This window comes from Metopolophium dirhodum, chromosome 4 (assembly GCF_019925205.1).
Source record: "Metopolophium dirhodum isolate CAU chromosome 4, ASM1992520v1, whole genome shotgun sequence".
Classification (NCBI taxonomy): domain Eukaryota; kingdom Metazoa; phylum Arthropoda; class Insecta; order Hemiptera; family Aphididae; genus Metopolophium; species Metopolophium dirhodum.
This window is the reverse complement of record NC_083563.1, coordinates 22,561,726-22,580,373: the sequence shown is the minus strand read 5'-3', so window position 1 is coordinate 22,580,373 and position 18,648 is coordinate 22,561,726. Positions and strand designations below refer to the sequence as shown.

The following is an 18,648-nucleotide window of genomic DNA, read 5'->3' as shown; positions in this document are numbered from 1 at the left end:
TTACAGAATCTGCTGTTACCCGGCGTACCGGCGTCCGGCAGTATTATTAAATCTACCGTGGATGTAATTCGTGGTTAAGGTTATACGGTTATACAGGACTGTTGTTGAATTCATGAATGCGGATGTGCATAAATGTATAATACGCTGATTTGTGTAGTGAACAATATTGTTTTTTGAAAAATAATTCCAATGCGTTAGTTTGAGGTTTAATAATGTATATTGTATCTTTTATAAAATAATCATTACCTATGACATTATGCCCATATATTGTATATGTTCCGGTAGGTATACCACATAGGTATATTGTCGCAATTATATAGATTAAAATATATAACCATGAAGAGGGTGATCAAATTATGTAATTCTATATAATATATAACGTGTCTTTATTTTTTAAAATTAAGGTAAACACGTAAACTGGTTCCAAAATGTTTTTATTTTGAAGTATTATCTAATTAATGTTACCCATAAGACACCACAATGATAACGAAGGGATGAATCACATTACCTTCCTTTTTCCTCTTTTTTGTCGAATAGTTTAAGAAAATGTTTAGTACAATTCTATTTTTTAATTAAAACTAATGTCTATGTAATATTACATAATTATTTTTAAATTGTAAGCCATTTCTACGTCTACATTTGTACGCAAGTATTGATATTTTATTTATTGATATTATAATTCCCTATTTTGTATTTTTAAGCGTGTTTTCCTGCAATTTTGCAAACTAAAACGGTCGTATTTATTAAACATAATGTATACAAAATACAAAAATATATCAATATTAAACATTTTGGTACCTTAATTAATAAAATATTTGTAATATTTTTATTTATTGTTAATTAATTATTATTTATCAATAAGGTAAGAATAATATAATAATAATAATGATAACATGAATGAGTATTCAATGGACAAAAATTAATTTTCAAGTGATTTTAAGAACTTCTTGGTAAATTTTGACATACCCATATTTATGATAATTTACCCACCATAATTATTTTCCGTAATATTGAAAAAGTGGTTTTTAGGTAGGTACCCCTACTTCATATTTGTATAATTGTTTTGATGTGCATTCTTTCAATTAGTACTATTGTAAATCGAGCTCAGCTAAGTTTAGAATCAGATTTCTAAGATTTGATATTTTTCAATTGTTTAATACTATAATAACAATAGTGAATCACAACACACGATTATATACTCCATAATTATATCTAGTCGCCTGTATACATTTTAAAATTTTATTATGAAATATAATATATTTCATTATCTAACTAGTTGATTTTTTTCTAGTTTTATATCATTTTTAGCAGTTATATTTTATAAGTTAAAAGCATTATAATAATTATAGTTTAATGTACCTATATAAAATAATGATTATGATGATTTAATAGTAGTACCTACATTATATTATTATGTTTTAATAACAGTTATAAATCATAATAAGAAAATGTTCAAGTTTTTTAATAAAATAGTTACTTAAAAAAATGTATAAATATGTATTAGTTAAACAATAAACAAGACACAAGTTTGGACATTTTGAGAAACATATGAGTATGTTATAACATATGAGTATCAACTGTGATAACAACAGTAATCCGGTAGGTACAAATGAACCTAACAGAATATTATATTTTTCGATAGGTTCTATATGTATACCATCTTTATTATCTTATACTAGTTTTACTGGTTTTAATATTGTGAATACTGCATAGTAGTTGTTGGAAGGCGTTACTTTTGCTAACTAGTTCCTACGTAAATTTTAAGGAAAGTGAAATCTTAAAAGTAATAATATATTTATATTTTATAGGAACGTGTGGCTTTCATTTATTCAAATCAATTCGTGTATTACCATTATAATTAATTAAAATCACTTGAATAGTTCTTAAAAAATACAATCATTTAATATTTTAAAATTAGTATAATTAATTTTACTTGCTTGTTATGCACATATTTCACATATTATATTAGAGAAAATGATTAAACTTTTAAAATTTAAATTCTGAGTGGAGCGTATAAGTATTATTATTATTAATGTATACATGGTTTTATAATGGTCAATGTAGTGTTTTTTTGAATTTTTTGTGCATTTGGAGACACTTATAATAATCGAAAAATGTTTCAATATTGAGGGTGTTTTTTTCTGGAAGAAAATTGGATCAAGTTTATACTGTGAGGGGGGGGATATTATTATTAAAAACAATCTGGAAAATCGAAATTAAAATTGTAGAATAGTTTACGCAAAACCAGTTTTTGACAAAATCGATTTTATTTGTTGTACATACCTAATTCAAAAATGAATAACTGTAGAAACTTGAAATTAATATAAAATATTTATGTTAGCATTTGATGATTTATTTTTCAAAATATTTTAGCTCAGTCTGACAATTATAGATTTTTCAAAATTTTTTTTTGATTTACGTATGGTAAAATTGTTGTTTGTAGGTATTGTAAAACAAACCTTGAACGTTTTTCCTATTAGAAAAAGAAGTTAAGTATAAAAACTAAAAGCTATATACATAGCATTTGAAATTAAAATGTTGATGACATTGAATTTCAACGTATAATAATAATTTATCCTCAAACAGTTTGTTATTTTATTATTTTTGTAAAAATGTTAATCGTAAAAACTTTTAACGTTTCACTATTACTTAAATTATAATTTTCTATACTAAACACAATGAAACTTATTTAAACTAATTTTAAACGTCTTATACCGTCAAAAATCTATTCACACCGTTATATACAGTATATTGGTATTGACAATTGACTGATATCTTATAAGTTATAAAATATAAATTATATTATAGCTTAATAATTGTTTTTCACAAGCAATGAATAAATCGTTGAATTTAAATATAATACTTCCATTACAGATTACAGTGACGAAGTACACTCTAAATATTTACAATAAAACAGAGTGACATACCAGGATTTTTAAACTTTATAGGTATAATATGTGTAGAGTTTTTGATTTCGCCTTTCACACAATCATATAAAATAGATGCTCATGATTATATTTGTATAGAACATACCAATTTCCAACGAATGCTATATTTTATGTATTTTTATTTATTAATTAATGATTGTACGGTTAGTTTTATGGTTTATTATTGTACTATATAATTTTTGAAATTAATTGATTTCGGGTAAAATGTTAGTTATAATACAAATTTACAAATTGCAATTATTAATTAATATTTTATATCATTGGCTAATCAATTATAGTTCCTCCATTTTATAATTTTTTTTTTTTTTTAAAGTTTTTAACGTATTTTTTATATTAAATAAAATGTTTACGTTTATAACAAGTCATAGGTACAGCAGTAGATATTGTTTATTACTGTATACTGTTTATTATACTATGATCATTTAAAATTAAAATACCTACATATCAACAAAAAAAAAAAATGCAAGTTAAGAATTAATTAAAATAATGAAATTGGGAATTTTTAATGTCCTATATCCTATAATTGTACACATATAGTCAAATGTCTTCACAGGAATTTAATGTTACGTTTATTTTGTGTTCCACTTAACTGTTCTACATTGTCTGATTCGATACATATACCTACTCGCATTTTATCCTCCAACCGCCAGTCCAGACACTGTTTTCAAATTGTAACAATGAATCATTATTGAACTATTAATAACAGTTATTATATTTTAGGTCAAAGTGAAAAACCTATAACTAATATATTTTGTTTCTAATAAAATTAGTAGCATATATACCAACTGTACACACTACACACATATGCTATATACTTTATATATTATATGTTCACAGTACACACGTTACAGACACAGTAGGTACCTATAACACAATAGTATAGGTCATCTAAGAATATTTTATCATCAAACAAGGATTGGAATTATAGTTTGCAAAAAGTGTTCGAACGATAATTATTTACTTAAATTTATGTATCATATTATATTATACATAAAAAAAAATATTCTTAAAATAATATGTTATTGGAGTTATTACCATCAACCATTATATGGGCTTAAATATTAAATTTAAATTTAAATTTAAAATGATTATGTGTAGAACATCTAGAAACTTAACAATATTATTTATTTAAAATTTATCAGTAGGTTTCTAATAAAAACATTTGTGAAATGATGAAAACAATTTCAATCGTATTTTGCATTTACGTAACAATAAACCTTCAACAAGAATTTATAGAAGTCACGATTTTATTCATATTATGTACATTGGGTGTTTTGCTTAGTGAATTATCTATTAATAGTTTACATTTATCTTCAAAGAATTATACTTTAAACATCTTAAATATATCGAATAAAGTGTTGATTTTTTAATTCACTTACAAAAAATGATAATTAGATTTCTATTTTGCGATTAATATCGTTTAGTTATGAATATTATGAGTTGGTAGGTATATTGTCATATTGAAATACCTACAGCAGATATAATATATTATCCAATCACCTAATAATCAAACAGGATATAGATCCCGGTATTTGGTACTCAGCTCATTCTGCTATTCTCTACTCAGCAGGATAATAGTTTATTAATGAATAATAATATCTTTTATTTAAATTAAGTGTTTAATCATCTCATTAAACAAAACTATTCCGAGATGATATAGTTTACTATATTAATGTATATCGGACGTTATAATAGCTCCCATAAAAATAATATATGATTAAACATTTATTAATAAGAAATTGAATGAAAGAGTAGGCTATCTATAAGGGTATAACTATCCTATATGTACATATTGACATATTGTATCTAAAATCTAAATATTTGATTTTAGTATCAAAATAAGCCATAAATTCTATAAAAAATTGATTATCATAATATCATTATAATTTTATTCATTCGGTACAAATGGGCATATTGCTATATTTACAAAAACTACATGAAACACTCTTTTTTTTCCTGAAAGGTCGTTGCATAGCCGCATAGGCATATAAGAACAACAGTGGCACCGAAATTTTTAAATTGTGGTCAGGCAATTTCAAAACTTCGTGGCCTCAATATTTTAATTATTAAATATAGAGGTACCCTAATTACATTTACTTATAATCATGGCTTAAATATAGGTACTTATAAATATACTCATGTTCATAATAAAGTTTGGTGTAAATAAAATGTGGCCTGCCGCATAAGTAAAGGATAAACAATCTGGTTCTTTAAGTTATTTTATAATAGATAGGTAAGGTACTTTTACTACAAAATCGTGTGCAGATCTAGTATAAATAAGTTATATTATAACCTGTTGTATACATTATACATATAGATACCGATATGTTGTTATTCTTCTTATTATTGTCATTTTAAAATATTTACATATTTATTGGAAGAAGATTAACTTAAAAATGTATTACTAATTAGTATAATTTATATTGCCTACTACCGACCGAGTAATATATTCAAAACTTATAATTAATTTAAAAACATTTTATCACTATAAAATGTTGATAAATTATATTGACATGTATTCATATATTAAGCTGTTATTTATGTGTATAATGTATATACTATATATTAAAATAGAAAAATATATATGTATACATTAGGTAGGTTGGTAGGTATATATTTGTACAATAGTCGACGGATAAAATGTAATTGTATGATTTAATTACATAGAGATAACTACAAAAATATGTAAATCGTGGCTAATATACCAGAGTCCTATACTCATATTTTACTTTTTCTATGATACACGTTTTTATCGTTCGTATTATGTACGCACTGGTTAATTGGCGATTGAAAGTAATAATCTGACACTGTGTATCATTTATAATAATATCTTATGTTTCCAGTTCCCCGTTATACAGATCCATTCTCCGCCGGCCTGAAAATTGATAAGCTTTCAATCACCAATAACATTAGTAGGTAATACGTTCCTCAATAGTGGAACTGAAAAATGAAATGGCTGTCTTCGAAAATTCATTCTGTAATAATGAAAAAACAACTTACTTTAATCTCGTTCAGGAAAATTTAACCAAAAAAGTTTCCCCAAATGTATACAATATGGTTCAAGTGGCCAATATATTGCAAATTTTTATGCCGATCGTGCATTTTCTGCTATGAGGCGAATAAATACCTACTTGAGATATACGTTGGATCAAGATCGGTTTAGTACTTAGTATTTAAAAATATGTAAAAATTGATCCTGGGATAATTTTAGAACAATTTACAGCCATCAATAAAAGAACAACGAATCTCTAATAACATGTTAATTTTATGATGCATATAAATATAATTAAAAGTAAAATGTTGGTATTTTAATGGGGTTTAAATTTGAAGATGGTGGGTGGTGGTAACATTTGGTATAATATTGTGGTGGGGCTATAGTCTCCCCCTCAAATGTTGTGCTAGTTGCGCCACTGACTGTACCTATAGAGTATAGAGTATATAGGTAGTACCTATACTACTTCTACTTCACTCATCATAATTACCACAACTTTAAAAGCTCAAAAATAAAAACGATTCAATCTACTTCGTACTTTAGAAAAAAATAAAAACCTAAAAGTGTCCCATGATGAAATATTATATTTTAAGCACATGTTTTAATAATAAATTAATGTATTGTATAAATACTTAAATTTATCATTGTATAATTTTGTATAGTTGAGTCACGATAACTCGAATTTAAAGGGTAATGAATATTAAATTCAAGTTATGTATTTTTCCAGTTATATACCTACTTCAAACCCATCTTAAAAATACTTAAACTTTCAGGGCGTATAAAAAATTCAAGTTATTTTTTTATTTTTATTATTTTTAATATTGATGGGTGGAAACCCATTTAAAACATAGTAAAGTAATATTGGTATTTACAATTAGCAATAATAAACAAAATATACAGAATATATTATGTAGGTGATTATGTTATCGAGGTTTTCGAGTAATAATGGTTCAAGTTATCGATATTCGACTGTATTATATACTTAATACTTTTGCATAAATAAACATTAGCATTTATGTTTATTTACACAAATAAAATCCCTATATTCTGGGTATAATTGGACTCCACCAGTTTGTATAATTATATAAGAAATTATAAATAATAACAATTAAAATGAATGTGTATTTTTTTTTATTCCAGGTGAGCAAGAGTGTACCATTCGAATGAAGTAAATTTTTTTATTTTAAACAGTCTTATAATTACAAGGCTATCAATAACCATGACAGAAAATAAAAAAGAGTCAACTCATCCACCTCTTAAGAGATATAGGTAGGTAAAAAAACCCTAGTATAGCTTACACGAATTCCAATAGATCCATTCAATTGTCTACACCCATTATTTAAAAAAGTTTAATGTATATTGTATATATTTTTTGCAAATATTCTTTTTATATAATTTTATGTTAATTAAAAACAACATTTATGAAAAAAATATACTTTTTCTATTTTTATCGTTTTTACTTTTTTGAAAGGCACGATACCTTTTATTTTATGTTCCGAAGCAGAATATTATTTGGAGTATTTCAATTTATGAAAAATAAAATTTCGGAGAAGTAGTTCATTAGTTATAAGTAGGTATAAAAAGTTTAGATTAGTGGACAACATCTTTGTGGATTTAAATACTCCGAATAATATTTTTCTGCGGAATATGAAATAAAAAATGTAGGGTGTCATTCAATAAAGTAAAAACTTAAAAAGTTATAGCGATAAAAAATAATAAAATCAACATCAGAAAGGTGGATAAGTGGATGTCCAGCAGAGGAGTAGTAGTGTTCACACAGATCCTCCTCTGCTGTCGGTTCAAACACAAAAAAAAAAAAAATGGATGTCGCTCTGCTGTACAGTATGTTACAAGTGGGTCACTGTAATGGATGGTGTTAAATTTGAATTCAATGATATAATATCATTGTATAAGAAAAACGATTCTGAGCGAAAACAGTCAGTCAGCCTATGATATTACATATTTGATGATATTATTGTGAATAAAGTAATTTATATATAACCTATTTACGTGGAGCCTTGCTTTAAATTTTCAATCCTTAGCCATAAAAGTTAAATATTTTATACATTTTTAACTACAAAATAATTAATAAATTATAGATTTGATTTAAAATGTATTTTTAATATTTTTCAACTGCCTTTTAAACAATAACTTAGGAGCCTTCTATTAAATTTTCAAGCTTTTTTACTCAACAGATAAAATTTCATTGATATTTATAGAAAAAAAAACTAAAAAAATTGAAAACTGACAATGGCCGTAAACAGCTCAAAAAGAGTCAAAATATTTTGTAAATTTTATGGTGTATAGAAAATGCTAATATAAACATTCAGTCAAAATTTCATGTCCCTACGGTCATTTGTTTTAGAGTTACACCAAAAACCAAAATCGATTTTCTCAAAAACAGATTTTGCGTAAAAATTCCTGTTTTTCCTTAATTTTTCTTTTGTTTTTCACGTCACTTTCGAAAACTACTAGGAAATTTTTACTTTTGACCCCTCAAAGTACCAACTAGATTCACTTTCCTATCAGAAAAGTTACTGCTGAAGAAAATCCAAGCACTTTTACTGTCCTAAAAGGTGATGACGAGACACAATAATAAAAAAAAAACACACATCATTGTAAAATCAATACATTCATCGCTTCGCTCAGAATCTAAAATGTTGTTTTGAAATAACATCAAATATGTAAACAAATAGTTTCAAAAAAATAGAAACTATGAAATAATGGGTGTAGACATTTAAATGATTACCCTGTTTATATTATGAAATGATTTATCTTTATTTCTTGTTTATTTTTAGGTCGAATTCTATGGGAAATTCAGTTGCTTATGCAGGCTTATTACTCATCGAATTAATTCTTTTGGCTTTAAAATTCATTTATACTACCGTTGAGTCCATTATACGAACATTTTTACCGCCATTAGAAAAATCACTAAAAGACGAAGTTATATTAGTAAGTTATTTAATGAATAGTATAATATTATTAAGTAGGTACATTTAGTGTTATATGTAAGATATGCATAATATAAGAAGTAAGAACACACGTTCTAATTAATGTTATAATTGGTTTTAGACTTGATAATTAGTATAGGTAGAAACCAGCCACCAGGTATTGAGTGTAATTGTAAAAAAATAATAAAATATAAAACCAGGATGATTGTGAAGTTTAACTTCATAATATATCAGTTACATCCTTATTTTTTTTTAGAAATTAAGTTTCAGTGTTTCACAAGACTACCTACTTTTATTGAAGACGTCTTATATAATAATTCATAAACCTTAACATATAAATTATACAGTCATACAAACAATCCTTTCTAGTGAAATAGATTTATTTAAAGACCTTACAAAACTACTGTACTTTCAAGCGCATATTGAATTATAATAATATTGCCATAAGGTAGGTCATGTATTTACTGTTTTTTGGCACCACATAAATTACATATAATTACACTCTTAATTATTATAGTTTTAATAACCGGTTTGCTATTTACCAAAAACATCATGATAGATAAATTTATCATGAAAAATATTCAATCAATTTTTTATTTTAAAATACATTTAACAGTCCTATTAATGTTAATATGTTATTATTTTTAACTGGAATACATAAATAAATATAAAATACAATTTTCTAATTAATAGGTATTTGCCCTACATTTTTAACTATACGTAATATTAATTTTTTCTAGATAACTGGTGCTGGTCATGGTATTGGTCGAGAATTGGCATTATTGTTTGCCGTACAAAATGCAATTATTGTATGCTGGGATTTAGACGAAAAAGGAAATAATGAAACTAAACACATTCTTAAGATTAAAGGTTACAAACGTGTTTACACTTACAAGTGAGTACGTTTTTACATTCACCCACGACCCATCTTTATAAAACTATACAAAATACATGCATTACGTTTTTATGTACCTATAGTATATATTATAATTTTATTTATAACCTTAGTATTAAATGTTATTAAGTGCTTATAAATATTTCTGAAGTGCAGTGCCGGGTCTACAAATTATGGCACCTGAGGCATAACATAATATTAATATATTATAGAGCCCTATAATAAGTTACCAAAAAACAAAAATCATATATTCATATGTTATGAATATTTCTATTGTCAATGAGTTTTAATATAAGATATTGATATACCATAGAATTATATTATGTAAAATGTGTAGTTTTTATAAAAAGGTCGCAGCTCGTTCATTTTAATTTTTTTAGGGCCTTTTTTTCAGAAACTAAAACTCGATAATTATTTTTTTGATTTTTTTTTTTTAAACAATCAATTACCTCATTGTTTAAAGAGATTTTTGTCACGCCTGCGCCGAAAGTTTAGTTTTTGATGACGGTTGAACCGTTGGAAAAATGGAAAGCGACGTTTTTCCGTCCAGCGGGCGTTAAAGTGGGAATCCCCAAAAGTACCAGGTGGTAAAGTGGAATTCCCCAAAAGTACCGGGCAGTAATATGGAAATCCCCAAGAGTACTGAGCTCAGATATCACGCGTATTCTCTAAACAAACAGACACTAACATCTTTACTACGGTCCTCATAAAACATAAACTTTTGGTTACATCTTGTATTCATATTATAACCTCCTTGCATGACGCGTAAACATTTTTCTTTCATGAAATTGTTTTCGTATAATAATTTGGTTGTTGCATAGATCTCCGCATAATGCATTACATTTGCCTTGATTACATTTTTTATTCTTATTTTATTTTGATATAATAATTATTATTTATACTGAAATATATACCACGGTCCTTACAAAACATAAACTTTTGGTTACATCTTATATTCATATTATAACCTATAGAGGTTAATGACGCCATGACAGGTATGCATGACCCTTAAAATAAATAAAACCAAATCGTTTCTTTCATGAAGTATTGTTTTCGTAGAACAGTCTGGTTGTTGCATATAGATCCTAGTCTGAATTACCTTTGCCGTGATGGCGCGATCAATGAACGCAGAGGCGTGACAAAAAATAGTAAGTGTGGCTCGTGTGGGAAGGCAATTTCAGTCTTAGGCAAAATGCAGCCCTCGCCCACGACTGAAATAGCTCACTTCCCGCCCTTGCCACACAATATACTATTTAACTAATCAGTAATCACACACATTTGAGAACTAGTTAACATTGAACAATGATAGACGATAATAAGTTAGGCTTTGGAACTTGTAGCTCTTAAAAACCAGGGTTGGAAAAATCCGGGCTTTCAATTTTTTGAAAATGCATAAAAGAGTACCAAATATGTACTAAAAAACATACCAAGCATTAACACAAATAATAACGGTGGCTGAATTATTAAAAAAAATTTTATCATTATTTGTATAATTAATTGTTCTCTTTTTGTATTACTTATATACTATCGTTCCCATATCAATGTTATCTGGGCTTTTAGTAAAAATAAAATTATAAGAAATTAGTGATTTTCAAAAGAGTATTGGAAGTGAGGAGAACAAACCTTTTTTTTCTCAGAATAGTTATTAAAAACTTTAAAAAAAACCTAGATAATGCGTAAAAATGCTGAAATAAGCAAAAACCTCAGAATATGAAAAATTATGCGAAATAAAATTTTGGATTTAGAAATTTGAAACAAGATGCTATTATTGCTATATATTGATCATTCTCCAAACAAACACGCAAATGCTATAATTCTGTTATCAATTATCAATAACGTTATAAAAAATTATAAGTAAAATTGAAATACACGTGCAATATAAAAATATAATTTTTTTTAAAGAAAATAAAAAAACTAATAAAAAAATTTGCTCTGAAAACTTATAGGCAAATTTATATTCAGTAATTTATTTAACATTTAATTTTGCGCTGACTCGGATTGTTAGAGAACGTGTGGCATTGGTAGGTATACTAAAAAGTTATCAACATTAAACATTTTAACTAAATCATACATTTATATGTAGTATAGTTTTATACATGGCTTAAATATACAAGGCTATTGTTATAGTACCTCAACTATATCATTTTATCACGGTAAGGAATTAAAATGACAGCGTAAGGGGACGACTTATACTGGCTAAACTATGATATAAATATATTATCTAAGATATGGACTGCAGTACCTTTAAGCAGCCATTTTATATTTGTTTGATAACAATAGATGAGGCTATGTGAAATAACCTTGTATATTTAAGCCATGGTTATGTATATAACAAAAATATAAAAATAATAATATGGAGTTATTACAAAATAATATAATAATATTTTGATGTTTAACTAACATTTTTACACAATTCATATAATTATATGACTCATTATTTCTGGCAGGAAGTGCACAATTCATTTTAATTATTTAACTTTTGGTACTATTATCTTAATTGTTGATGTTTAAATTCTAAATTGTACCTATTTATAATTTATTTAAAACGTAAAAAAATAACTTATTCTAAATAATAATTATAAATTTAGAAAAATAAATCGTTTAAAAATAATTTATGTACCTACGAATACTAATATAATTGAATAATTTTTTTTTTGGTACTTAAATTTCCCTTGTTAAACCACTGTACTTACATATTCAAATATTAATTGCGTTTAAAACCTTTTTTAAATATTCTTTGAAATCATTCGTTGATTGTATAAATATAATATATGTAATCTACCTACTTATAAAAATATAATAAAATATACTCCATGTGGAAAATAAGTCAATAAATAAAATTGGTTAACTTATAGTATAGTCTTTAAATATATTTACTTATTTACTCATTTTTTTTAACGAAGAAATAATAGTACCTAATACATTTTGCTATATTTTAAGTTTGAAAATTATTTTACATTTCGTCATTTATGACGTAACAGACATTTTAATGAATTTAATAATAGATAATTTTAAAATTCTTTGATACGTTTAATTGCAAAGTTGATCTTGGATGTTGATGATTTGTTAAATTAGAATAAAATATTAACAGTAGGTAGAATTATCTTTGTTTACTGTGATCCATAATTGTTCGAAATAATAAGTAATATTATTGCATAATAACTACATAAATCATGGCGTATGGGCTTATAAATCATATATAATTATATGAAATGTATAGTTTTTTTTATTTATATTGAATCGTAAAGAGTATAAAAATTAATAACAAATGACGTTGACCTAGCCAAAGTTCACGAATGACATTGACATAGGTCCTGATGTACGAATTCAATCTCCATGTTAAATTACTCAAGACGTGTTTTGACTGAAAAGCAAGATTTTAAATTTTCTTTCTACCGATATTTCAGATAGGAAAGCAAGTTTGTGACGTAGAATATTATAATTATAACTGTTTGAATTAGAGAGAGTCTTCGTAGTATAGGAACATACTGGGTACTTTAAAGTAGGATGTGCCATGTACGATCAAAACTATGAAAAACTTTTTTTTATTTTTTGGTTAAACTTTTTAAAACTTTCACGAAAATTCAAATATTATAGCACTAATGATCATACAAATAAATGTAAATGACATATCGAAATCGTTTGGTAATAGTAATATTTTCATCATGTTTCAGTAAGACAAATAAAAAATTAAATTATGTAATTTTGTAATAAATGTAGTTGTATAAATAATAAATTGCATCAATGCAACAAGTAGTAATATGCACAATTTATGATAAACGGTAATTTTGTACGGTCCATTGTTTAAAATGCATAACGCGGACACTTTGTACTATTGTACTACTACTATCATAAACCTACACAAAGTATCTAAGTATACCTAATATATAAGTAAATAAAGTTACATGTATATAATATATAATGCTTTTAAAGTTTGATGAGATTTAAACATTATTTTATTTATTTGATATTTAAAAGTAAATTAAAGATGTTATAAATAGTAGGTACCTATCTAAACAAGCCAAAAAATTCAAAATTTTTCAATTTACAGGTTAGCTGGTAACAACCAAACATTACTTAGCGCTATAATATATTTATAAATTATAATTGAATTATATTATAAAAAGTTAAATTAAAAATTAAATAAAATTTTTTTTTATAAATATGTAAGTACAATCAGTTTTTTTTTTATTTACAGGTTAAGTAACAACCAAACATAATTGGTGCTAAAATATATTTATAAATTATAATTATGTACGAATGTATAAATACTTAAATGACATTTTTTGAGCGCAAAATCCAAATTCTACTTTAAAACTCCAGCAATCACCCTCCGGTGGACACATATGATATACATAAACAAAACTATAAAGTGAAAGTAAAAGTATCTGCAAAACAAACTTAACTACCTATTCCAACTGGTTCTTTAGAATGGCAGAATACCTATGTATATATAATGATTCTTGTAAATTCCGTTTATTATTTCAGACCGTCAATTACCTACTTTAAAAGGAAATTTAATTAATACATTAAATCTATTTTGTATGAATCTGCAGCCTACAGGTACAGTGGTACACCAAATACCTACCAATTATATATGACATAAACAATTAATAAATAATATATTTGAAATTGTATAACAACTCATGAAGAAAACATTATATTCTCATATGAATAATCTTCATCCATTACATTACTTAAGTTAATGCTGTGAAATATATATATAAAATATATGTATATGAGCACACTATTACCTGTAGGTACATATTCGTGTATTATATAAATAACGCTAGGACTAACAACGAAATACATACGTATTTATTTTTGGTGTATGTATTTGAGAATTTTATTTATAATGAAAATAACCAAGAAAGAATATATTTTATTTTTTCATTTGTTGTGTATTTTAGATGATAAAGTGGTAAATAATTATACCAAGATATGTTTGTAGCTTTAGAAGTTAAAACATACACTTTTAAGATTTGTACGTTTTTAGTACAACTATATTTACTATCATTCTTTAGTTAGATAATATGCTGTTATATCTTTACAGTATATCTTGAGCCCAGAGCCACGCTCCTATACGTTATAAATTGTCTGCATGTTAAAATGCTTGTTATATAAGAATTTAACTGTTTATCTTATAAAGGTACCATACGGCATACATATAATATGTAACTCTAAATGTATTATAATAATATGTAAATTACTATTAATGTACCTACCTACGACCTACCTCATGTATACTGATAAACACAACAATGTAATATTTCGGTTTATTCATTGCTTCTAAGTGGGATAATAGTATATGAATATGTGATAAATGAAAGAGTATCTTAAAAATATAGCTATATAACACAAAATTTACAAATTTAATATCTAATCGGTTATTTTACCTATACTAGTATTGATATTAATTGATATCTGGATTTACTATTATTTATGTTTTTGCAGAGTAGATGTGTCTAATAGACAGGAAGTTTTAGATGCTGCAGCCTTAGTTAAACAGGAAGTCGGCAGCGTATCGGTACTAGTAAACAATGCGGGCATTATGCCATGCAGACCGTTGTTTTCTCAAAGCCACGAAGTAATTGAAAAAATATTCAACGTCAACGTTTTAGCTCATTTTTGGGTAAATTCAATGCTGAAAATAAATTGTATACTTACTTAACCAATACATTAATATATTAAATGTATTAACTTAAAATTTTTATCAGGCTCTGGAAGCATTTTTGCCAAGCATGATTGAAAATAACCATGGCCATGTAATTGCTTTATCTTCTATGTGCGGTGTCATCGGACTCCCAAATGTTGTTCCATATTGCGCATCGAAATTCGCCGTAAGAGGTAATATTAAATATAGTATATCAATTTAAATATGATTTTACAAATCCAGTTCCTCATGAGTTATGATCGTAAAATACAAATATGATAAATATAATGTGTATTTAATGAACTCTCTCTTTTTTTCTCGAATAAAAAATTTGAAATCATTTGAGTTTTCAGTGGTATTCAAGGTAGTCAAGAACCAAGGTCGTAAAAAACGAGAGTAATTCGATGAGATGCTTTTGTTATGTAATAAAATAGCGTACATATCTAATATTTTATTTTAATATTTATAACATATATATTATAAGTGCTTATGAAGTCGTTACAGTGTATATTTTATGAAGATATTTAATATGGGTTTCAAATTTCAAGTTATAACTTCTATAAACCAATATAAAATTATAAAAATAAAAAAATAAAAAATAATAATATAAAATATTGTAGGTAGCTGGTATATTATGAAGTATTAATATTTCTATAAAATAACTAATTTTTTCGAGGAACGCTTGTTTTACGCTATAACATGATACAATTGATACTAGTAAAATTTCAATTATAATTTACAATATATTTGTAAAAAATGTGAATTTTAAGATTATGGGTTGTACGGATAGATTAAATAATTATTCATTTAATTCATTAATTTATTAATTCCAAGCATCAAAAATATACTTCAAAAATAAACTAAGTAACTGTACGCGTATTTATTAATCATAGAAAATTAGTTAAAATAAATTATAGTAGGTATAGTTTGAAAAAAACGTTTACAGCAGAAATACATTTATATACACATCTTATTGTGATTTGTTGTGTGCTTTTTTTATGATTTAATATTTACCTATATATGTAAAAAATATTATAATTTAAGCGTTGATAAAATTTACATGGATAATTCGCAAATACAAAACGCTGTTTTTTTAATAATATTTATGTGTTCAACATTGGTTAAATAATTTTTTAAATAAATAACGTATGATTTCACGAAACAAAATAATATGATAAATGTGACGTAGGTGGTAGGTAAGTGTGATGTAGGCAGATATATATTGCATACATATTACAATGTCCGTACGACTAGGCGCTAGACGATACGTTTGCACAACAGTAATAAAAGTATAAAAACCATTTATATTCTTGCTAAATTTTATTTTCAAACAGCTAGTATAGGTTGTTGGCATATAATATACTATATTCCTACAACATTTAGTTCTTCACTGTTTTATTAACGACGCATAACAATAAGTAGGTAATAGCTAGTTCTTAGAATATGATATTATGTTGTTATCCTTAAATAGATATTGTATAATATACATTTACATGTGCTTCGTAAAAGAAGGTTATAAAATATATTTCATCTAGAAATTATTTTAAAGTACCTACCTACACCTACCATCATAATAATATATTGCTTATATATTATTCATCCTGCAGATTGCAAAATGCAATGTGTAACTTCGTAGTTTTAAAACGACTGTAGTTACATAGTACTTATTATGAAATATATTCTGTCAAATATTATACTTATATATTACAAAGCTATTATTTTCAATATTATCGTTGACACATTAAACATGATAGCCTATCTGGTTTTGCAGGACTCATGGAAGCCTTATACGAAGAGTTAAGAGTTGGAGATACGAAAAACAATAAATCTGAAATCAAATTCACTACAGTTTACCCGATTATGGTTAATACAGGACTAGTTAAGAAACCTAGAAATCGATTCCCATTCTTGTTGGACATGCAATCGCCTGAAAAAGTAGCCAATATCATTGTAAAGTCGATGAGACGTAACTACAAAGAAGTTAGTATACCGTGGATGCTGATGCCTCTCGACCGGATATCCAGGTACCTATAAATTATTATACAGAGCGGTTCTTGAGTGCTTATTAAAGTATGGTATATACTATAAATTGTATAATATATCGATCCCTACCACTTTAAATTAGTGAATGTTGGTGGGGAGTACCCAGTTTCGATGTGAAATTCATAAATTCTCTATAGATACACTGCGTATAATACTGTATATTATAAACTATAAATATATAGTATAAACTGTACAAATAAAAAGTATGTATTATATGTACTTACACGAGATGTTTACATCTTACCATGCTTATCCTAATACATTCACACCCACTGATGATACTCATCTACCAGTCTCTAGTCTAAACTTTAAAAACTACAGAATCATTTATAATATAATAAATATTTAATGAAAATTGAAAACTAATTTATCTTCTTTTAAAATCAACAATTTATTGTTGCGCTAGTAAATTGGCTATTTTAGATTTTTAATTCTTTAAGTACCTACCTAACACGACGAATTGTAATTCATTTTATTTTAATATGTTCGGTCAATAAGTACCTACTTAAAATTGCAATTTAATCATATAACACAATTTGTGGTTCTTTAATTCAAAATTGATTTAAATATAAGTTATGGACACGATGACCTAGGTAATCCTGACTCTTGCTGTACCTATATGTGCACGTGTAACAATTTATAAAGTAACCTTTTGTATAAGTGAAATATGATTACACGATATAGATGTTTCATTAGAACTTTATTTGTAAATTCTATACATAATTTAATATAAATTATAGTGTGTCCAAATATGTGTTGTGTATCTTAGTCACTATAAGTTATGTTTGGTTTTATAGACTGTTGCCCGGAAAATTCATTCAGAACGTTAAAGATTTCATCGACACTGGCTTGGACCCACACACAGATGACTAAAATATATTATAGATATCAATCGTTTCTTTGTTCATTGTTGACGTAATTGATTTTATTATACAGCTTTTGATAATATTTGTTAAAAAGACTTGACATATATTGTTTTTTTTAATATTCGCTTTTATGTAATGATGTCCGAATTCCCAACAGTAATTATTAATTGTATTTTAAGGTATTTATGGTGGTGTATAATTTAATACCATATTATTATACTTCATGCTTGTTATAATTATGTGATTTTGTAAATAATTTGTTGTACAATAAATATAAGATGTAACTTTTATATTATATTA

General features: G+C 25.8%; 1 protein-coding gene across 2 annotated transcripts in view; it reads left to right on the top strand.

The window, feature by feature from the left end:
- LOC132943894 (estradiol 17-beta-dehydrogenase 11-like) overlaps window positions 1-18,648 on the top strand; it is a 19,240-nt gene extending 592 nt beyond the window's left edge. For both annotated transcript variants that reach the window (XM_061013040.1, XM_061013038.1), the window contains exons 2-8: window positions 7,081-7,209; window positions 8,739-8,892; window positions 9,632-9,786; window positions 15,241-15,418; window positions 15,504-15,633; window positions 17,211-17,463; window positions 18,280-18,648. In XM_061013040.1, coding sequence (XP_060869023.1) covers window positions 7,160-7,209; window positions 8,739-8,892; window positions 9,632-9,786; window positions 15,241-15,418; window positions 15,504-15,633; window positions 17,211-17,463; window positions 18,280-18,355 — 996 coding nt within the window. In that variant the 5' untranslated portion in view covers window positions 7,081-7,159 and the 3' untranslated portion in view covers window positions 18,356-18,648. The remainder of the gene's footprint in view (window positions 1-7,080; window positions 7,210-8,738; window positions 8,893-9,631; window positions 9,787-15,240; window positions 15,419-15,503; window positions 15,634-17,210; window positions 17,464-18,279) is intronic.